Source organism: Aspergillus neoniger, assembly GCF_003184625.1.
Source record: "Aspergillus neoniger CBS 115656 unplaced genomic scaffold BO87scaffold_6, whole genome shotgun sequence".
NCBI lineage: Eukaryota > Fungi > Ascomycota > Eurotiomycetes > Eurotiales > Aspergillaceae > Aspergillus > Aspergillus neoniger.
In genome coordinates, this window is record NW_020291134.1 from 860,918 (window position 1) to 879,576 (window position 18,659).

At 51.7% G+C, this 18,659-nt stretch overlaps 10 protein-coding genes across 10 annotated transcripts; 5 read left to right on the forward strand and 5 right to left on the reverse strand.

Moving 5' to 3' along the window:
• Nucleotides 1-625: 625 nt before the first annotated feature.
• BO87DRAFT_373878 (uncharacterized protein) lies at nt 626-1,496 on the forward strand. Its single transcript, XM_025622661.1, has 2 exons — nt 626-825; nt 877-1,496. The coding sequence occupies exon 2, from the start codon at nt 879-881 to the stop codon at nt 1,212-1,214; it is 336 nt and encodes a 111-aa protein (XP_025483010.1). The 5' UTR covers nt 626-825; nt 877-878; the 3' UTR covers nt 1,215-1,496.
• A 1,017-nt stretch (nt 1,497-2,513) lies between these two features.
• Nucleotides 2,514-3,714, reverse strand: pre9 (proteasome core particle subunit alpha 3). Its single transcript, XM_025625871.1, has 4 exons — nt 3,562-3,714; nt 3,310-3,494; nt 2,826-3,244; nt 2,514-2,731 (listed from the first exon to the last, which is right to left on the reverse strand). Exons 1-4 carry the CDS (start codon nt 3,583-3,585, stop codon nt 2,592-2,594), a joined length of 768 nt encoding a protein of 255 aa, XP_025483011.1. The 5' UTR covers nt 3,586-3,714; the 3' UTR covers nt 2,514-2,591.
• A 140-nt stretch (nt 3,715-3,854) lies between these two features.
• On the forward strand, nt 3,855-5,787 carry BO87DRAFT_352874 (FF domain protein). The gene is made up of 2 exons (XM_025621209.1): nt 3,855-4,023; nt 4,077-5,787. Exons 1-2 carry the CDS (start codon nt 3,954-3,956, stop codon nt 5,726-5,728), a joined length of 1,722 nt encoding a protein of 573 aa, XP_025483012.1. The 5' UTR covers nt 3,855-3,953; the 3' UTR covers nt 5,729-5,787.
• A 12-nt stretch (nt 5,788-5,799) lies between these two features.
• BO87DRAFT_208309 (uncharacterized protein) lies at nt 5,800-7,299 on the reverse strand. The gene has a single exon (XM_025618610.1). The coding sequence runs from the start codon at nt 6,897-6,899 to the stop codon at nt 6,075-6,077; it is 825 nt and encodes a 274-aa protein (XP_025483013.1). The 5' UTR covers nt 6,900-7,299; the 3' UTR covers nt 5,800-6,074.
• On the forward strand, nt 7,300-10,789 carry BO87DRAFT_208310 (putative PHD finger domain protein). The gene is made up of 3 exons (XM_025618611.1): nt 7,300-7,705; nt 7,817-8,652; nt 8,715-10,789. Exons 1-3 carry the CDS (start codon nt 7,699-7,701, stop codon nt 10,701-10,703), a joined length of 2,832 nt encoding a protein of 943 aa, XP_025483014.1. The 5' UTR covers nt 7,300-7,698; the 3' UTR covers nt 10,704-10,789.
• BO87DRAFT_208306 (uncharacterized protein) lies at nt 10,790-11,194 on the forward strand. The gene has a single exon (XM_025618609.1). It carries the CDS (start codon nt 10,876-10,878, stop codon nt 11,134-11,136), a length of 261 nt encoding a protein of 86 aa, XP_025483015.1. The 5' UTR covers nt 10,790-10,875; the 3' UTR covers nt 11,137-11,194.
• An 80-nt stretch (nt 11,195-11,274) lies between these two features.
• BO87DRAFT_413600 (LUC7 domain-containing protein) lies at nt 11,275-12,522 on the reverse strand. The gene is made up of 3 exons (XM_025626583.1): nt 12,415-12,522; nt 12,018-12,349; nt 11,275-11,932 (listed from the first exon to the last, which is right to left on the reverse strand). Exons 1-3 carry the CDS (start codon nt 12,455-12,457, stop codon nt 11,474-11,476), a joined length of 834 nt encoding a protein of 277 aa, XP_025483016.1. The 5' UTR covers nt 12,458-12,522; the 3' UTR covers nt 11,275-11,473.
• A 147-nt stretch (nt 12,523-12,669) lies between these two features.
• Nucleotides 12,670-15,277, forward strand: gpi16 (GPI-anchor transamidase subunit GPI16). The gene is made up of 3 exons (XM_025622662.1): nt 12,670-13,272; nt 13,334-13,728; nt 13,779-15,277. The coding sequence occupies exons 1-3, from the start codon at nt 12,914-12,916 to the stop codon at nt 14,804-14,806; spliced, it is 1,782 nt and encodes a 593-aa protein (XP_025483017.1). The 5' UTR covers nt 12,670-12,913; the 3' UTR covers nt 14,807-15,277.
• BO87DRAFT_373888 (uncharacterized protein) lies at nt 14,998-15,830 on the reverse strand. Its single transcript, XM_025622663.1, has 3 exons — nt 15,808-15,830; nt 15,447-15,663; nt 14,998-15,367 (listed from the first exon to the last, which is right to left on the reverse strand). The coding sequence occupies exons 2-3, from the start codon at nt 15,606-15,608 to the stop codon at nt 15,161-15,163; spliced, it is 369 nt and encodes a 122-aa protein (XP_025483018.1). The 5' UTR covers nt 15,609-15,663; nt 15,808-15,830; the 3' UTR covers nt 14,998-15,160.
• A 593-nt stretch (nt 15,831-16,423) lies between these two features.
• BO87DRAFT_423160 (uncharacterized protein) lies at nt 16,424-17,648 on the reverse strand (the record flags this gene model as incomplete). Its single annotated transcript, XM_025627152.1, has 2 exons — nt 16,424-17,104; nt 17,154-17,648. The coding sequence occupies 2 exons, from the start codon at nt 17,646-17,648 to the stop codon at nt 16,424-16,426; spliced, it is 1,176 nt and encodes a 391-aa protein (XP_025483019.1).
• Between the last annotated feature and the right edge of the window lie 1,011 nt (nt 17,649-18,659).

Sequence of the window (18,659 nt, forward strand, 5' to 3'; positions counted from 1 at the left end):
GGAACACTAGGTTTATTTTCTTGGATGCAGAAGGGGCAAAAAAGGTTTGGACGGTGAGACGGACAATCTGACAGCTGGCACAAAATAAAGAAACGGGTTATTTTTTTTCATGCAGGAGCTTTGATTCAGTAAGGGTGAGGCATGTCTTCTTCTCGAAGGGCGACTCCATACGCAACGGAGACGCAGAAAGGAAGCGGGGATGATCGTTGGAACAACCAAGGCTGCAATGGCAATCCCAGCCAGGAGGACGAAAACCGTCCATATCAAATGAGGGATTTTCGAGGGTTCAACCTGATTCAGGAGAAATGATACCGCCACGACAGCAACACGCATGCATCCGTGAAGCATCCACTGACTACAACTGACCTGATTAGGAAGGTTGTGGATAACTTGTGTCTCCACAGCTGGAAGACCCCAGCATAGCCAACCGGAAAAGCACTGGATGTGATGTGAAAGTGATAGCAGAATGCCGTAGTCGATAAGCCATCGTATGTTGAGGGGTTGATCGACGGTTGACTGGTAGAGTACGAGAACTGGCTGGGCCGTAACATAGAAGCTTCCTGCGAAACATAAATAGGACCCGGGGCCTACCAGTCGATTGAATCTGGATCATTATCCGTTTCAGACTCAGCTTCTTCAAGAGCTATCGTGAGATCTAAATCGTTGTTATTCAGAATAAGGTGTTTCGTTTTAAAACAACCGGCAACCTTCCATAGGCCTCGTGCAAGCTTAGCCTATCAAACCTCTGCAGCGCGGCAGGAGCATTTGGCAGAGCCAATAGAACTCAAAGTAGCGACGTGAAACAACAAACTGTATCAGCAACAAGTGAGTTTGACCACGGCTTGATTAGTTTTTTAGCTGACGATTGAATGATAGGGATGTGTTTCTACAACCAGAAGAGATTTGCATGCGGAGACTGGAGCTGGACAAGTTTCGCTCACCGCTGCAACTATGAGTACCGCACTGGGGAGACCTGCGGCATGAGGCTCGTCAATATGACTGAGTTTGAAACAACACTATGCCGCTTGTGCGAGAAGATCGAAACCAAGTACCGGCGGCGAAGCGCCGAGGTGGAACGCTTGAATCGATGGAAACGGGAGGGAAGCACTCTCGTAGCGTCCATGGACCGGTCACAGAAACTCGTCATGGAGCTCGAAAAAGAAATTCGCCAACTGCAGCGGGAGCGTGACGAGAGAAGAAAGGCACTTTCATGAAAGAAGGATGGAAACTTTTCAGGGGCCATGCGTTGGGCCACTTGCTGTTGCTTTCGTTTGTGCTTAGGATTCCCTCTTTGGTACTGTCTTTCGGTTTCAGACCATATTCCTGTTTGTAAATTCTGTGCCTCACAAGGGCTGTGTCACTTGACACCTTTCTTTTCCTAATATTTCTTTTTCCCTTTTTATTTCTGATGATCGAATGGAGGTTGGTTCTTCACGCCAGGCCCATGCAATGGTTGGCGGGAAAAGTGTGAATCAAGCAATCTGCTGTCGAGAATTCATAACATCCAATGAAAAGGTTTGATTTGTGCAAATCTGGTACCTTCGTGCTGCGTTCTCGAGGAGGTGTTCCACATCATAAGCGCCCATGTCCTTAACGAGCGGCTCGCCAGACCAAGGTAACCAGACTCCCAGGACAATTGGAACAGAAGTAGGGGCCATTGTGAGAAGTGGGGTTAGAGTCGGAAAGCCGTCAGCCCAAAGCCCAAATCAAGTAGGCCAACTGTACGAACTGCTTTCTTTTTACCATGGTTGTATCATGATTGTTGATAGCAGAGGCTGGCGAGATTGGGAAGGGAGATACGGAGCTGAACATGGAGTTGTGTACCCCGCGTTTGGGCGGTCCATCGCACGTGATGGTCTCCTCTCCACACCAAAGCTACCAAGTTAGTGATTGCCTTCTGCGGTCTTCAATCTTCTCATTAGAATCCGGAAAGAAAGCTAACACTGATATCTCACTATTGCACTTCGGTGGGCTTGACTCATCTTTGAGTGATCCTGGGGGTATGCATAGAGACTCTCTCAAGAACCCCGCGCCTACGATGCTTCCATGACACGGCCGTCAAATTCGCAAGAAGACCGGACAGGTTGACATCGAAACACATTCACAGCCGGTGCATTCGCTTGGTATTGATGTGGTTGTGTTGCAAACAAGGTACCAGCTTGGATCCCGGGGATTCTTATATATATGGGGCCTCACATCTCATTAAAGTTCCGAAACATTCAGCATTGTTCAAGCGCCCAGGGTGCTCGAGGGCTTGAAGACTACGTGGACCATTCATGTCCCAAGATCAGTGATGGCTTTGGGCATTTCCGGTCGACAGACGCGAGTGTAGACCTGCAATGAATTGCCCGATGCTTAATTCGACGTCAAGGCTTGCCACGTCACCCGTGGCCGACGTCAGTTGCGCTTCAGATGCAGCTATAGGCCTCACCCGTGCCGTGAGTGATTTGAAGCGACCTGTCATACGAGTGTACATATACGAGACTGTAGAGAATCTACATCGTAAACGTTGGGCAGAAAAGTGCGCGATTACTGCACAGGAAACATGTGGGATTATCTGGTCAAGTAGCAAAATCGGGTCGTCTTCTCATTTATTTAATCTCGCCAGCCTCGGGCTCGTCATCAACCTTGGCCAGCCCGTGTTCTTTCAGAAGGGCATTGATCTCATCAGCATTCCACAGGTGGTGGTAGATCTTGCCTTCCGGCGTCCTTCCTACCGTAGCAAATTCGACTGTAGGGGCCAACGCATTAGCATAGGTCACGGTACCGTGATAGCGTGGTACCCATGTGCGGGTAACCACGGACAAGGATCGGTCATGACTTACTCTTCTCACTGCTCAGCTTGGTCGAGTCCATCGTCTTGCTAAGAACCTTAACGGCCATAGCGCAAGCTTCCTTCAGGTCGCAGTCCTCCTTGTAATCTTGCTTCAGCAGACTCTGAGCACTAGCATTGTTTGCTCCCACGCTAGTTGCTTTCCAGCCACCGTAGTTACCGCTGGGGTTGCTCTGGTACAGTTGGAACTCCCGGAGAGGGTCGTAGCCGGCATAGATGAACGAAACACCGAAGGGACGGAGACCACCATGCTGGGTGTATCCTTGCTTCAAGTCGCACAGACGACGGACAAGTTGCTCGCAAGGAATTTCTTCGTTGTAGGTAAGAAGATACCGCTGGGCAGCTTGTCGGGCATAGTTGATAAGGATGTTTGCGTCTGCCGTCATACCAGCAACAGCACAGATCATGTTGCTGCCCAAACATTAGATTTTCATTTCACAGAAAGACCTGCAACTCGATGGGGCTGTGATGCATACTCGTTCAGCGTGTATAGCTTCTCCGCAGATGTGTCCTGCTCCAGTAGCTTGCTGGTGACCTTCTTCTCCGCTGCGAGGACAATTCCATCTTTGGCCAAAATTCCTAGGGCGGTACCGGCATGCGAGATGGCTTCTAACGCATATTCAACCTGGTAGAGTCGACCTTCGGGGGAAAAGATGGTAGTCTGTGGACGGACGTCATCGGGTCAGCTAAAGCTCCCAAGGAACGACGGAATTGGGAATCAGGCATACTCTGGAATCGTATCTCCGTGACATCTTGAAATCGAAGTCAACTTGAGTAGATTATGGGAGAATATTATTTGTGGAGGAAAACAGACAGAGGAAAGGGAGGATTGGAGATGAGGAATGAGTGACGGGCGAGCTGTGCAGGAAGGTCGGATGAGCTCCCGCAGAGTGGTGACCAGGCAACTTCGCCCTGGCGCGTCCACCTCTGAGCGTCCGGGCTGACCGTCAGTCCGCCAAGCTCGGACCACCCGAACTCTCATTGCGAAAGCTCTCGACCTGCGCGATCCCGCTCCGGAAATCTTTCCTTCGCGCCTCAAACTGCAACCGAATGTCTTGTTATACTATTGTCACTTAATTGATACCTTTTCGCGCACTCTCTTAGATCCTCTGTGGCTGCAATGCTCAAATCTACGTATACCCCGCCCCCTCCGTTACCTCCAGGATGGACCGAACATAAAGCTCCTTCAGGTTTGATTGCCAGTTACCTGGATTCCTCTTAGAGTCGCTCTAATCAAACCTAGGTCATCTGTATTACTACAACTCGCAGACAAAGCAATCCACATATACGAGGCCTCAGGCCGCCCCCGTACAGCCTCCGCCCGCCGCAGCACCAGAACCCTCGAATAAAGCGCCATTTCTAACTCCGGATACACTTCCTCCTTTCTCTTCGACTCCCTATGCCCCTCATGGTTTTGGGCATGGCGCTGCACCACACGGAGCACCGTTTGATAGTCAGCCATGTGGAGGCTTTCGTGGGGGTAGAGGCTACCATGACCGCAAGCCCCGTGGGCCACAGGATAGGCCGAAAACCAAACATGACATTCCTGGCTGCACGCCATGGGTGCTCGTGAAGACGAAGCTGGGAAGGAGATTTGTCCACAACCCCGAAACAAACGAAAGTTTTTGGAAGATCCCCCCGGAGGTCCTGATAGGGGTCCTCGAATACGATCGCTTGGAGAGAGAGGCAAAAGAGAGGAAGGAGCGGGGCGAGGAGATGGAAGTTGTCGCCAAAGAAGAACCGGAAGCTAAGGTTTCCGAGCAACCACGGTTGGAAGGAGCAGAAGCTGGTGCTGCTCCAGCGGCCGGGGAAGAGAGCGATGAGTATGAGGAGGTCGAAGTTACTGACAGCGAGGGTGAGGAAGAGCAACCTTTCAAGCGACCGAGAACCGAAGAAGGGGACGACCAACAGCCGTTGGAGTTCACGGAAGAGGATATGGAATACCAACTGGCGGCAATGGGAGAAGAATATGGCCTTGACCCTGGCGAATACGGCGAACCCGGAGAAGAAGAATGGGAAGAAGGCGCAGAGGGACTTCCGCTCACGGAGGAGGATGCCACAGCTTTATTCCGTGATCTTCTTGACGACTATCGCATTAACCCATTCTCCACGTGGGAGAAGATCATCGAAGAAGGCCGGATCATTGATGATACCCGCTACACTGTGCTACCAAACATGAAAACGCGCCGTGAGGTCTGGTCCAACTGGAGTCGTGACCGGATTCAAGAACTTAAAGAACGCAAAGAGAAGGAAGAAAAGAAGGACCCGCGCATCAAGTACCTGGCCTTCCTCCAGGAACACGCCACACCAAAGTTGTATTGGCCCGAGTTCAAGCGCAAATACAAAAAGGAACCAGAGATGAAGGATGCGCAAATGTCAGACAAAGATCGAGAGAAGTACTATCGCGATTTGGTTTCTCGACTGAAGCAGTCAGAAAGCACGCGAAAGTCTGATCTTTCAGCGCTACTAAAATCTGTGCCACTACACGAACTAAATCGGTCATCTAATCTGGAGGCTCTCCCTCCGTCCATCATAACCGATCTCAGATACATCGCCCTCACACCTAAAGTGCGGAACCCGCTTATTGAGGCCTACATCTCTACTTTGCCTGCTGCTCCGGAAAGCGACATGACCGCCGAGGAAAGAGAAGAGCTAGAACGAAAGAAGGTTGAACGTGACAGACGCGAGAAAGCGCTGGCAGAACGAGAGAAGCAGGTACAAGAGGAAAAAAGAAAGCAAAAGGGTGAGCTTGTTCGCGGTAAACATCTTTTGAGAGAAGGGGAAGCGGAGATCGAGGAGGCTATGAGGATCAACAGGGGTGGACTTCGAAGCTACATAGAAGCCGAAGATCAGTCTTCCAAGGGCCAAGGCGAGAATGCCAGTCAACAGCCATGAAGAATCAGAAACGGCAACCTCTGTGATATATAAAGCATACTTATGATTGCAAATGACTGTAAAAATACATTTCCATCCTTTCTGGCTGATCCAGTATACATTCTCTCGCATATAGGAGTTTCATCGTAGATAGTATGTTAAGAGTACAATATGTCGCTGCCCCATCATGAAACACGGGATACCGCCCACGCCGATAAAAAGTGTACTGTGGCCCATTAAGAAAATTAAGAGCAATGGCCTGTGATTTCACATAGCTTATTGGGTATCACTGTAAGTAAGAAAAGTCCGGGACCTCGTATGAAATGACGCCTGTATTTCCCACACCCGACCCTTAGCCGCGTTAAATTCATTTAAATCTCCAATTGTCCCAGTCATCGTCATAATCATCATCGTCGTCTTCATCGTCTTCATCTTCATTTGCGTCGCCTGCAGGTGGATTTTGTTGGTCCCCTGACGGGCTAGCAGCGGAAGGAGGTTCGTCCATTCTCTGCATTTCTGCATCTTCCATGGTCCTTAGTTTCCTCAGCTCTTCCCGCTTGTGCTTCAGACGTCTGACGCGCTCTTCTAATTGCTCCATTTCATCAAATTCGTCTTCCATAAACCGCGCTGCATCCTCCCTTTCTCCTTCGACCTCAGCCTCACGGCTTTTCTTGATCGCTTCGGTCTCTTTCTGCTGCTGAGCGGCGAGCTCGTCTGCAGATACTGGCGCTGCTGATATGGTCGCTTCCGCGGCGAGCGCAGCCGGCCTATGCGGCATGCGGGTGGGGGCGACAACTTCGCGCTCGAAAGCGGCCCATTCATCCTCATCGATGGTTTGAGTGGTCGGGGCAGGCGGTTCGGCGGCTACAAGAGGCGTATCTGATGGCTGTACATCGGGTTGAGCAGTTGGCTGCTCAAGTGCGATGTCAGATGGCGGCTGCGGTCCGGCGATGTCTTGCTCTGATCCCTCCATCTCTTCCTCCTCCTCGATAGCTCGTGCACTGGGCGGTTGTACGGTATGCGCGGTCGACGGACCAGATGGCACACTTGCCCTCATCCTCTTGCGCCTCAAATCATCTGCTGGGTCTACCTTGCGCTTTTTGGTCACACGGTTCGTTGCGCTGCTCCCTGCCTGGGATGAGCCCTTGCGGGCGGCGAGCTCATTCCGAAGTAATGATCGAACATCTGCCATGATCTGTACTGAGTAAAGGTGGGATAGTAAAAGATTATAGGTATTGATTTGATTTTAAGATGAGCTCTAAACAACACGTCAACTTTGGAGAGGGGGGAGTAGCACGGGCAAGAAGATCGTGAAAAGTAAAAGACAGTCTATGTGGGGATCTGGAGAAGCTTTCGAGGGCGCCGAAAAATAGACGCGACGAGAAGGAGCCGGACTGGCGCCTGCCAAGCCATTCTCCGCGGAGCCGCAGTCACGTGCTGATGACTCAGCATCCCGATCCAACCGCGACAGCATCTCCTCTCTTCCCACCATCTGTCTTCTTCCATCTCCCAGATCACCCGCTGCTCGTCGCTGGACGTTCATTTCATCACCAGACACTCCTGCGAGGCTATTCTGTGAAACTTCCATCGTCAGCTCTCGATTCACTCGGGGATAAGCCGCCTCAGGCGCCGCGCAGTCTACACGCGACCCCGCTCACGCCAAGCATTCACGCTGCGCGCGACAGCATTCAAACGAGACTCAGCACCACCCACCACTTGGTGTGACACCACCCACCGGCGCCCACGCGTTGTCTCTAGACTAAAAACCGCTGGAAGTGCAAGGACAAAGTAATACCTGCGTGGACCGGGCAAACAAACAAAAAGTGCCACTTTCCAGAGCCTTCCTCTGTGTATTACTTTAGCCCTTCTGATGCCGTAGAACGAGATTTGGGTGGCGTGCGCAATCCTTTTTTTCATCCCTCTATCTCAGACTTTTTACAACCCCCAAAGCTTCGCGCCGTAGAAATTTGAATACCTTATATACTTCCATCATGGCCGGTAAGCTATTGTATACCGAAAGTCGTGCGACCATTGTCGGCCTTCCCGATGGGTGGCGACTGGCAGCACACTCCACTTCTCGTCGGGACAGAAAGCTAACTACTAAGCCAGATGAACCACGACGCTCCGGTCGCTCGACCAAGGGCCAGCACAAGAACCTCGACATGATCACCGAAACGCCCGCGAAGAAGTCCAAGGCGAAAGCCCAGCCGAAAGACAAACCTCCCAAACCCTCCGCCGAACCGACACCTGCTCCCAGCGAAGAAGAAGAAATCATTCGATGCATTTGTGGCGAATATGAAGAGGAGGAAGATGTTGAACGCGATATGATCTGCTGCGATCGATGCTCGGCCTGGCAACACAATGACTGTATGGGCTTGACATACGCCAAGGGGGAAGAACCGGACGAATACTTCTGTGAGCAATGCAAGCCAGAGAATCACAAAGTTCTTCTCGAAAAGATCGCGCGTGGTGAAAAGCCTTGGGAGGAAGCTGCTGAAAAGAGGCGCAAGGAAGCTGAGGAGAAGAAGGCATCTCGACGCAGAAAGGGCAAGAAGGGCGGCCGAAGAGGCAGACCAAGTGAACCCAAGGCGTCTGAGCCTAAGACAAGCGAATCTAAATCAGTCGAGCCCAAGGCCAGCGAACCTCCGACAACCGAGCGCAAAACGAGTGAGTCTCAGGCCAGTGAGCGTCAGACCAGCGAGCGCAAGGCTAGCGAGCCCAAGACAGAGACCAGCACACCTGCGCGCGCTGCAACCTCTTCAACTCCCGCTCCAGCCTCTACTGCTGCCCCTGATGCGTCTGATGCGCCTCCTGCGCCAGCTGCACCAGTTCCTGAAGCCGAGACGCCAGCTCCTGAGAAGAATGGACATGTTCCTGAAACCCAGTCGACGAGCGCCCAAAAGCGCAAATTCGATGAGCACCAAGAGGCGCAAGTGCCTGAACCGGTAAGTTCTCGTTACTTCAGTATCATCGGTAGAGGAGGGTTCTGCTAACACTGACACACCAGGGACCGAAACCGAAGCAGCAGAAGACATCACCGCCAGCGCCTGCCACACCTGTGCCAGCTCCCGCTGCCAAACCGGCTCAAGTGAAGGAGGAGCCCAGTGCGCCTTCTTCCCGGAAAAGCTCTGCTGCAGGAACAGCAGTGACTGATAGCTCGAAATCCGCGGACCAGCTGACGCATCCATCTCGCAAGAGTGTTGCCAAAGCTCTGGTCAAGTTATTTGTAGAGCAGATTACTCAGGCCCAGGAACGAGGATCGTTCCAAATCCCCGAAGGGTCCGGGGTGAAATCGGTGGAGGAATTTGCCCGGCAGCTTTCTCTCTCACTCGAGAGCGCTATGTATGAGAATATATGCGGAGGAACTGGGGAGCCCACAGAGCCGTATAGGTCACAATTGCGGACGATCATGTTCAACGTAAAGAAGAACCCTTCTCTACGGGACCGTCTGCTCGTAGGTAGTTTATCTCCCGATGCCCTCTCTAAGATGAGCACCCAAGACATGGCAAGTGAGGAACTGCAGCAGAAGGATGCCGAAATCAAGCGGGAAGCTGAACGGCAGCACATCATCGTGCAAGAACAAGGGCCTCGCATTAGACGGACCCATAAGGGTGAAGAGTTTATTGAAGATGATAACCACAATGTCGCCAGCGAGCCCGTGTTCTCTACTGCTGCCGCTCGACGCAGTTTGGCTGATCCTGATGGCAGCTCCGCTGGCCAGAGCCCAACGACCCCTGGCCCCCAGGCTCAGACTGATGACACCCGGAAGGCATCGAAATCACAGGATGTTGACACCAAGATGACCGATGGTGTCACCACTCACCAGGACCACTTCCCCGCGCGGGCTCATTCTCCCGGTGGCACCAGCCATGAGCAGGTCTTCCCCGAAGTGTCTGCTCATATTCGTGAGCAGCTGCCAGCAGCCAAGGCTCAGGCTGATGCTGAGATCGATCAACTATTGGGAGACGATGAGCCCGACTCACCCCCCTACTCACCAAAGGACTTTCATGACGAAGGGTCCATCTGGCATGGCAAGGTCGTCATGAATCCGATTACCGAGTTTACTTCCTCCGCGAAGCATGTCGGAGGAGCTGACTTGAGCGGACGCATACCATGGAGTCAGCTTGCTCCACCGACATTGTCCATTGATGGCAGGATTGAGATTGCTCTCGCCAGCGAGTACCTCTGCGGTCTGCGTTTCAGCTCCTCGACTGATGTGACTGTTATCTCGATCAGCCGCCCCGACTCCCCTAAGGAGCGTGCAGGGTTCGACAAGCTATTCAGCTACTTCCAAGATCGTTCGAGATATGGTGTTGTTGGCAAACATCCATTGCCAGCTGTCAAGGATACCTATCTTATCCCTATTGAAGCAGGCTCCACCAAGAAGCCGGAGTTCATCGAGCTTCTGGAGAACAACGCTCTTGAGGATCCGACACCGGAGCGCGTCATGCTCGTGGTCTTTGCCGTCAAGACTGGCGACTCCAATCCGCCATCCGTGCAGCCTCCTTCGCACTTCCCGAGCCAGGAGCCCGGTGCTTCTGCCAGTCCATTGACCGTGGCGGCGGGAACGCCTCAGCAAGCGCATTTCCTGACTCCTGGACCGCCGCTTGCGTCCCAGTTCACACCCACTCCTGTATCATCTTACGACGGAACGCCTCAAACGCAAATACCCTATGGGCATCAAGCTCAGTCACAACACCAACAACAGCCACCACCTGCAGCTCCACAATTCACCCCCTACCAGCCTCCACAGCCCAACCAACCACCCCTCACCGGGCTCGCCGCCGCAATACAGGTCCTCGGTGCGCAAGCCAATACACCCGCTATCCAACAACTTCTATCCCATGCCCCGAACGCAGATGCCTCCCAGCTAAGCGTGGTCCGGGATATCCTCCTACGTCGACCAGAAGTCAGCTCAAACTACACGATGTTGATAGAAGAGTTAGCAACGGCGACCAGGACCAACGGACACGGTCCACAGCAGAATGCACGGTAGAGAGACAAATACAAAAAAATAAAAAAGAGAGAAAGGGGGGAAAAGGGTGTTTCAACACTGCCTACTGTACAGTAACGTCTTTCTTCTCCCATATCTTCACTTTCCAAATTTTCTTTGCAGGGTTATCTCCGGGGGCTTGGTGTAATTTCTTTTTTTCCGCACTGCTATTCCCATGTGCTGGGGTAGGGTTTTTCTTTCCAAAACGGGTATCTGGGCGACTTTACGGGCTGCTTATCTATTTGATCTGTTCTCTTTGCTTTTTTTTTGTGCTTGCCATGAACAATGGACTTTATGTAACCCCCAGCGAGGTTTGTTTCAACACTGGGTTTGTTATTTTGATCCCTTCTCCTTTTTTTTCCTTTTTTCTTTCTTACTATGGAATTTCCCCTCATCTCATCTTATTCTTATCCGCATGCTGTTTTACATGCGTTGAATTTGTATGTCAAAATGAACACTATTCTACTATTTTATACCATTTCTCTCTATGATGACTTCATATACTCAGTAAACAACTTGAAGATGATATTATCGTAATACTATCACTACTACTCAGTCCTCATTGCCACACGTCCACACAGGGGATCCGGAGACGAAAGTTGAAAGCAATGCAGTCGGCCTGTACATGTTTATTATATTTTTATTTAATCCGTAACATCCCAGACGTAGTAGTAACAAGAACGCCTGCGCTATGCAAATCCAGACAAATTACAACAGCATTGCAGAATAAACTCCAAGAAAAGGAACAGAAAACAAGACGCCTCATCAATATTTTACCAGCGAGGACCGCGCTTCTTGTAACCACCACCGCCATACCGAGGACCACGTCCACCACCGGAGCGCCCACCCCAACCACCATCATCGTCATCGTGGTGACGAACCGGCGGAGGCCGTCCCTTAAGCTCCTCGCTGAGCTTCTTGAATCCCTTGCGCATGTCCGAGTATCCCATGTGCATCTTTCCGAAGAAATGGTCCGCCAACCGACGATCGTTATCGAGACGACTCAGGTACGCGCCGCAGACATCGCACACTTGCAGTTTCTGATGACCCGACGGACCGGAGGTATCTTGGAGGTTCTTCAATTCGCGTTCACATGTTTCTTTCTGGTGCTTCGCGGTGCGGATCTTGTGCAGGTCGTTCAAGGCCTGTGCGACAGAGCCGGTTTCACCCAGCACCGAGATCTCGAGGAGGCCCGTGTTGATGGTTTTCGTTAGGTCGGAGATTTGTTTCAGCTATATTGTTGGGGATGTGGTTAGCTCCATGTCTTCTCTTGGCTGCGTGAAGTATCCTGTTGATGGGAGTGAGTGTATGCCTTACCAAGTTGTTGGTCTGTCTGATCTCATCCGGAGTCTTTTCCAAGCGTCGCTGAGCGGTATCAATACGTCGGTCACAATCATCGATGTATTTCTGCATGTCGCGCATATAGTCGTAATCGAATCCCCATTTGGCCTTCTCGGCCGCCGAGGCGGTCTCATACTCCGTCTTCAATCCTTCGCTGTGAACTTTCTGGCAAGGACCCAGATCTTGCTTGGTATTGGTGAAGAGGTCATGCGGACAAGTGCCGACAAGATACGAGCGACAGACTTTCGGATCGGTGATTTGGAGCTGCGCATTGCGAGAAGGAGCGCCGGTACCTATGAGCTGGTCCGCTGGAAAAAAGGATTGGATTAGCTGTTGTTTAGAGCTTGGTAGAAGCTGGGGTTGGGCAACTTACCTCCCATAAGCTGCTCAAGCAGCTTTCTCTGTTCCGCCGCCATGATGGGATGATGCCAGAGGGAGAATGAAGGGTGGGGAGAGCACGAATGGTCAGAGCGTAACTGAGAGATTGAATGGAGATTGCGATGGATAGTCGAGATTCTGCGGGCGTGGCGCTAACCGCGGCTGGCGCTTATATAAGTTGAACCGGAGTCCCCCTGTCGATTCCCGCTGATTTGCGGAGTACAGCTCGGCCTTTCCACCTTACTAGTTGGCGACATCGGTGCCATGATCTGGACACTCTGACGCTTGATACATCTTATGCAGGCTTGATACTGTCGCGCGGCCCGGTCAGCCTGTTATTCAGCTTTGCTTGAATTAAAACGCAATCGACCGTTCTTCTCCGCCGCTCGGAGGATTGAACTTACACTCCGTGTATGGCTTGCTAGTGGTAGTGAGGTACGCGATAGAATCACTACACAGTATCTAGAACTTTCTGCATCGGCAAGCATGACGTGATGACGGTCCTCTCTCTCCTTACTTTACTTTTCGTTGTCGCGCTCTCTTCGTTCACATCAGCGACTTCCGACTACCACGAGAGCCTATACCTCCAACCACTCCCGCAATCATCCTTGTTAGCATCTTTCAACTTTCGTGGCAATGAGTCCCAAGAGTCCTTCGATGAACGCCATTTCCGCTATTTTCCGAGAGCATTAGGTCAGATCCTACAGCACGCCAACACGAAGGAGCTTCATCTGCGGTTCACTACTGGACGATGGGATGCTGAGAGCTGGGGTCCCCGTCCTTGGAATGGGAGCAAAGAGGGTGGTACTGGTGTTGAGCTATGGGCATGGATAGATGCACCCAATGATGAAGCGTATGTGTGACCGGGAAGGAGAGGACGACGTAGCATGTGCAACGATACTGATGGACAGTAGGGCCTTTGCGAAATGGATTACCCTGACTCAGTCTCTGTCGGGATTGTTTTGCGCCTCGCTGAATTTCATCGACTCAACCCGAACCACTCGCCCCGTTGCTTCATTCGAACTTATGGGAGACCATCCAGCTTCCAGTAATCTGCATCTGCTACACGGGACACTTCCTGGTGAGGTGGTCTGCACTGAAAACCTTACGCCATTCCTGAAGCTACTTCCGTGCAAGGGCAAGGCAGGCGTTTCTAGCCTTCTAGATGGACATAAGCTGTTTGACGCGTCTTGGCAGAGCATGTCTGTGGATGTCAGTCCAGTCTGTCCTCAGCCAGGAGAGTGTTACGTGCATGTCGATCAGACTGTGGACATTGTCCTTGATATTGACCGGTCGAAGCGACCCCGCGGTTAGTTTATTGGCACCTGAGGTCTGAAGGATATACTAATTGCTATACAGGCAATCCCATTCCGCGACCTGTACCTTCTGATCAGCTTGCATGCGACACATCCAAGCCCTACCATTCCGATGATACCTGCTATCCTTTGGAAAGCACATCGGAAAAAGGCTGGAGCTTGACGGAAATATTCGGGCGCACCCTCAGTGGCGCATGTCCTCTCACGGATAATGCTTCTCAAGAGCCGGTTTGCCTACGGGTGCCGCATGAGCGCGAGGTAATTGTTACTCCAGGTGCAGTGGAGACCAAGAGGCCGGATGGCTTTACCCGCTGTTTCACTCTGGAGCCTTCTAGTCCGTTCGACCTCACCATCCCTGAACAAGAAGTTACCACTCATGTGCCACTTGATGAGCCTGTCTTGAGCGCAGAGAGAACAATTGTTGGCCACGGCCAAGAGCGCGGTGGCATGCGGATCATCTTTGACAACCCGTCTGACTCCAACCCTGTCGACTTCATTTACTTTGAGACCCTACCATGGTTTCTACGACCATATGTCCACACACGGCAGGCTTCTATCACAGGCCGCGATGGACTACGCCAACAAGTACCCGCCTCCCAATTCATCCGTGAATCCTTCTACCGACCGGCCATCGACCGAGAACGTGGAACACAGCTGGAGCTGGCAATGACGATACCTCCTGCGTCGACCGTGACTCTCACATACGACTTCGAGAAAGCGATTCTGCGGTATACTGAATATCCACCAGACGCGAACCGCGGCTTCAACGTCGCTCCCGCCGTAATTAAGCTCGACGCAGCGAACGGCCAAAACCACCCGATCTATATCCGCACCACCAGTCTTCTTCTCCCGCTTCCTACCCCCGACTTCAGCATGCCATACAACGTGATCATCCTGACCAGCACCGTAGTTGCGCTCGCCTTCGGCAGCATCTTTAACCTCCTTGTCCGTCGCTTCGTGACGGCCGAAGAAGCCTCCGCGTTGACCGCGCAAACCCTCAAGGGACGGCTGGGGGGCAAGATAGTTGCCCTACGGGACCGAATCAAGGGCAAGACAGCCAAGAAAGAATAGACGAGACGGAAGAGCTATCATAAACAATGCATCCATCTTCAATGTGACATACATGCTATACCAATACACTAAACCAACCACATCACATCAATCTTACTATCAACGCCTGTTTAATCCCATCTTAACATCCCTCCCCAATTTAAAAACCCAACATATTCTCAATTCCCAAAACCATATTTCATTTGATACCAGTCATTCATATCATTCATTAACCCTACCAACCCCAGAAGAAAAATTCCAATTACTCCGGATAAAGACTAAAAAAAACCCAACCCCACCCCATCAGCCCGCATCCCAAAAATGGAACAGCCAGAGCATCAGGAAGGAAGGAAAGGAAAGGAGCAGCAGGCAAGCTTACAATCCCAACTTATCCTTCAGCACATTCCAACCGGGCAACGCATCCGACCCACCAGGCTTTGTGCCCATGAAGCTATGATCTTCCGAAGCACAAGTTCCCTCCCGCTCATCATGTCCTTCATCCCACCGATTCATGAACTTTTGCTCTGCGGCTTGCTTTTGCTGCGAGATGCCTTGCAGGGCGGGCGTGGTGAGGATGTCGGACTAATCACATTGATCTATTAGCATCGCATTCCAAGAAGAGGGTAGGTAAAGAAAGAAAGGGGTGGTTGGTAGTACGTACAGGAACCCCATCGTCCGACGACGTCTGGTTCGCTGTTCCTAGACCTCCTCCCTTGGGATAGCCCTCGTCGCCCCAGCCGCTGCCTCCGCCGGAGTTGTTGGCTGGTGTGGGTTGGGAGCTGGCGCCGCCGCGGGTGGAGCCTGGGAGACGGTTTTGGGACATTTTGTATATATATTATGATGTGTGTTATTTGAAAAAATAGAGTTGTTGTATTGCTCTGGAGGTGCCAGATTTGTTAGTTTGGTTAAACTTGGTTTTTTAAGGGCGATGTTGGTGAAGTTGTATATATATATAGTTCGGGTAGATGGTTGTGGTGATGATATATCTTGAATCTCGTATAACAAGATGGCGATTATCTTACCTAGATGTTCAGCTTGAGTTAAGTAGATAATAATGATAAAATATCTATGTCTTTGGATCGAAATTGGGCAATTTATAGTCGAGAATCTCTCATGAAGGGCAGTGATCTCATCATGAACAAACGTCATAGGGGTCTGCTTGATTGGCCGGTTATTGCCACTCGGCTTAGTCAGGGAGTTATATCCATGGAAGCTACGCAGAAGAATGCCACGACTTAGGGCCGTTCTGGACTGACCGTATTGATGGGCACTGGATGAATGATGATCGCATAGTTCATGCAGGTGATGTCCTGGTATCTAGTACGGATAATTCGTATACCTCAAGGCAGTGGGATGAGACTCGCCTCTATTGCGGTGCGGGATAGGTATGTACATAACGTCATAGCTAACCAAGCAGGTATAAGCAAAGCTTTCATCTCTTGAAGGATAAGGATATTGGGAAAGACGCATAGTGACGGGCAAGGCTTTCGTAGGCCATTCGAATGATATCGTATCAAAGCAAGCAACAAGTACTGTTCAGGGGAATATGAGTGCAAGAATTCATGTGTCTTTGGCGCAGATTAGAGTTGAAATCATATCACAATGATCAGGAAAGCGGGCAGATTCGTAAATGTATGATTACTGAGACTCGACTTGATCGGCCCAGGAAGCTCCCGCCACTGGTGACAAGGAGTCCGACTTGAGCAGATCAGGGGTAGGGGGCGCTTCCTCACCAGCCTTCTCCTTCTCTTTCTTCTCACTTCCAGGTAGAGAAGGGAACTCAGACTCGTTATTGATGACTGGAGCAGATGCTTTAGACTTGGTTTCACTCGAAGCAGGCTGATCAGCAGCACCATCGGACGCTGCAATATCTCCTCGAGGCCCGCGATGACCACCGCGGCCACGTCCACCTCGACCACCACGTCCGCGGCCGCGATGATGAGGAGGACGGGCGTCTTCACTGGCTTCTTCACTGGGCTGGGAATCAAAGTCTCGCCGGGCATATCCAGACACACCACCGTGCATACCTCGTCGGAAGCCACCCCTGCCACCACGGGGATTGTAATGTTCCTCCTTCTTCTCGGCATCCCACTCCCTTCCGTTCAAGGCACCCAGTTTGCGCAGTCGGTTACGCTCCCGTTCATTGTCCATGGCCTTGCGATGCTGGCGTTCCTGGCGTCGCTTTTCTTCGGCAACCTTCTCGCGCTCAAGGAACGACGCTTGGTCTGCCTCAGCTCGAGCATGTGCAGCGGCAACTTTGGCAGCGTTTTCTTTGGCGGCAGCAATACGACGGGACAGTTCTTCTTCCGTAAGTTTCGGCTAGGAGCGAGTTAGCAAGCATACATCTAGATATCGCAGATGCTCCTACCTTCTTTAAACCACCTGTAGCACTTCTGTCTCCGCGAACCGCAGGCACGCGCGGTCCCTCTGCGGCCGCAGCCTGCTTAGGATCCGACGCCGTTGTCTCCTCCTTGCCATTCTGATCTCCCTCAGCCGGCGACTCCGGAGTCGAACCCTCTCCATTCTTATTCTCATGCTCAGGAGCACTTTCAACGGGCTTGTTCTTCACAGCCCCATCCCCACGACGGCCTCCGTTATGCGATCCCCGCCCACCACGTCCTCTGCCTCGACCCCGTCCTCGCCTTTCGCCTCCACGCGACCGTGATGATGGGGTATCAGTTCGAGCAGGTGGCGGCGCATCGCTTTCGACAACAGGAGCGGGGGCAGGTTCCGTATGAACTTCGGGCTCAGGTTGCTGTTTAACGGCGGGAACGGGGACGATCTCATCGTCGAAGAGGTCATCGCCACCTCGAGTCTGCGCGAACTCGTCCATAGCAGGTGCGTCGGAGGTGGGATCGGTCATTATCTTGTGTGACGTTGTAGTGAAAAAGCTAGGTGCGCTCCGATCGCGGGATTAATGCGACTGTACGCGCTCACGATGCCGGACGATACGACCAATAAAAACGATCCGTGGTAGCTCGAGTGGTGAACCAGCGATCAAGGCTCAACGCTAGTCGCGGGGAGCAAGTCAGCTTATCACCAGGCAGAAAGGAAACGCATCGTGTTCGATCTTCCACCGAGCAGGAGTCGCACCACCTTCAGAGTGTGCAACCACCCCCTGCGCCATCCACAGCAATGTCTCGGGGAGATCAAGCCAGCTAACCTTGCTTCGAAGGTGGCGCTCTGGGGGGAGAACACCGCAACCCCAGATGCCCGCTCCAGCTGCGAAGGCGGTCTGCGTGTGGATCGGAGACGTTGCTGCGGGGGTTGCGATTGATGTCTCCGGAAAGAATGGATATAATTGACAGTGTAGGAATGAAGCACGTACAGTATAAATATTTATTCGCCTGGTCACAGATTTTCTTCAGACAATTGAGGTTGAGATCGAGATCAGCGAGGCTGGGAGGGAACGGCGAAGGGTGGAGGGAGACTGACTGCTGATCGGCGGGCGCTTTTCTGCCACATCATACCGCTGTTTTCTGCCCAGTTTAACCCTAATGGCTCAGGCAGTTCATCTCATCCCTTGTTCATAATTTGCCTGGAGCCTGAACTCTAAGTAGTCAATATCTCTATTCTCAGGTAGATTATTTCTGGGTGAATGACATTTATTTCTACAGGACCCGCTACTATTATCTGCTTCTCAGAGATTTAGGGTCTCTTACACCGGTGTAGGGAGCGGTCCTGACAGTCCCTTCGTGCTACATTAAGGTGCTATCGCTCATTGCAAATATACTGAAAGCCAGACCATCGTGTAGTGTATCATTTTGATCACTGAGTACCATTTTATAGATATAAGACAGCAATAGTATAAAATGTCACATTATGCTCGTGACCATGTTGTCATGAATCAAGAAGGAAATGATCTGTGATCAAC

Excerpts from the sequence above, each read along its gene's own strand:
- BO87DRAFT_373878 (XM_025622661.1), top strand. The coding sequence starts at position 879 with ATGTGTTTCTACAACCAGAAGAGATTTGCATGCGGAGACTGGAGCTGG.
- BO87DRAFT_373888 (XM_025622663.1), bottom strand. The coding sequence starts at position 15,608 with ATGTCCCAAAACCGTCTCCCAGGCTCCACCCGCGGCGGCGCCAGCTCC. Across the intron at positions 15,368-15,446 it reads CGTCGGACGATGGGGTTCCT|TCCGACATCCTCACCACGCC; the intron begins GTACGTACTACC and ends CAATGTGATTAG.
- BO87DRAFT_208306 (XM_025618609.1), top strand. The coding sequence starts at position 10,876 with ATGTGCTGGGGTAGGGTTTTTCTTTCCAAAACGGGTATCTGGGCGACT.
- gpi16 (XM_025622662.1), top strand. The coding sequence starts at position 12,914 with ATGACGGTCCTCTCTCTCCTTACTTTACTTTTCGTTGTCGCGCTCTCT. Across the intron at positions 13,273-13,333 it reads GATGCACCCAATGATGAAGC|GGCCTTTGCGAAATGGATTA; the intron begins GTATGTGTGACC and ends GATGGACAGTAG. Across the intron at positions 13,729-13,778 it reads CCGGTCGAAGCGACCCCGCG|GCAATCCCATTCCGCGACCT; the intron begins GTTAGTTTATTG and ends ATTGCTATACAG.
- BO87DRAFT_208309 (XM_025618610.1), bottom strand. The coding sequence starts at position 6,899 with ATGGCAGATGTTCGATCATTACTTCGGAATGAGCTCGCCGCCCGCAAG.
- BO87DRAFT_352874 (XM_025621209.1), top strand. The coding sequence starts at position 3,954 with ATGCTCAAATCTACGTATACCCCGCCCCCTCCGTTACCTCCAGGATGG. Across the intron at positions 4,024-4,076 it reads CGAACATAAAGCTCCTTCAG|GTCATCTGTATTACTACAAC; the intron begins GTTTGATTGCCA and ends AATCAAACCTAG.
- pre9 (XM_025625871.1), bottom strand. The coding sequence starts at position 3,585 with ATGTCACGGAGATACGATTCCAGA. Across the intron at positions 3,245-3,309 it reads AAGCTATACACGCTGAACGA|CAACATGATCTGTGCTGTTG; the intron begins GTATGCATCACA and ends ATGTTTGGGCAG. Across the intron at positions 2,732-2,825 it reads CAAGCTGAGCAGTGAGAAGA|TCGAATTTGCTACGGTAGGA; the intron begins GTAAGTCATGAC and ends TGGCCCCTACAG.
- BO87DRAFT_413600 (XM_025626583.1), bottom strand. The coding sequence starts at position 12,457 with ATGGCGGCGGAACAGAGAAAGCTGCTTGAGCAGCTTATGGGAG. Across the intron at positions 12,350-12,414 it reads GCTTGAGCAGCTTATGGGAG|CGGACCAGCTCATAGGTACC; the intron begins GTAAGTTGCCCA and ends CCTTTTTTCCAG. Across the intron at positions 11,933-12,017 it reads TCAGACAGACCAACAACTTG|CTGAAACAAATCTCCGACCT; the intron begins GTAAGGCATACA and ends CCAACAATATAG.
- BO87DRAFT_208310 (XM_025618611.1), top strand. Across the intron at positions 8,653-8,714 it reads AGGCGCAAGTGCCTGAACCG|GGACCGAAACCGAAGCAGCA; the intron begins GTAAGTTCTCGT and ends CTGACACACCAG.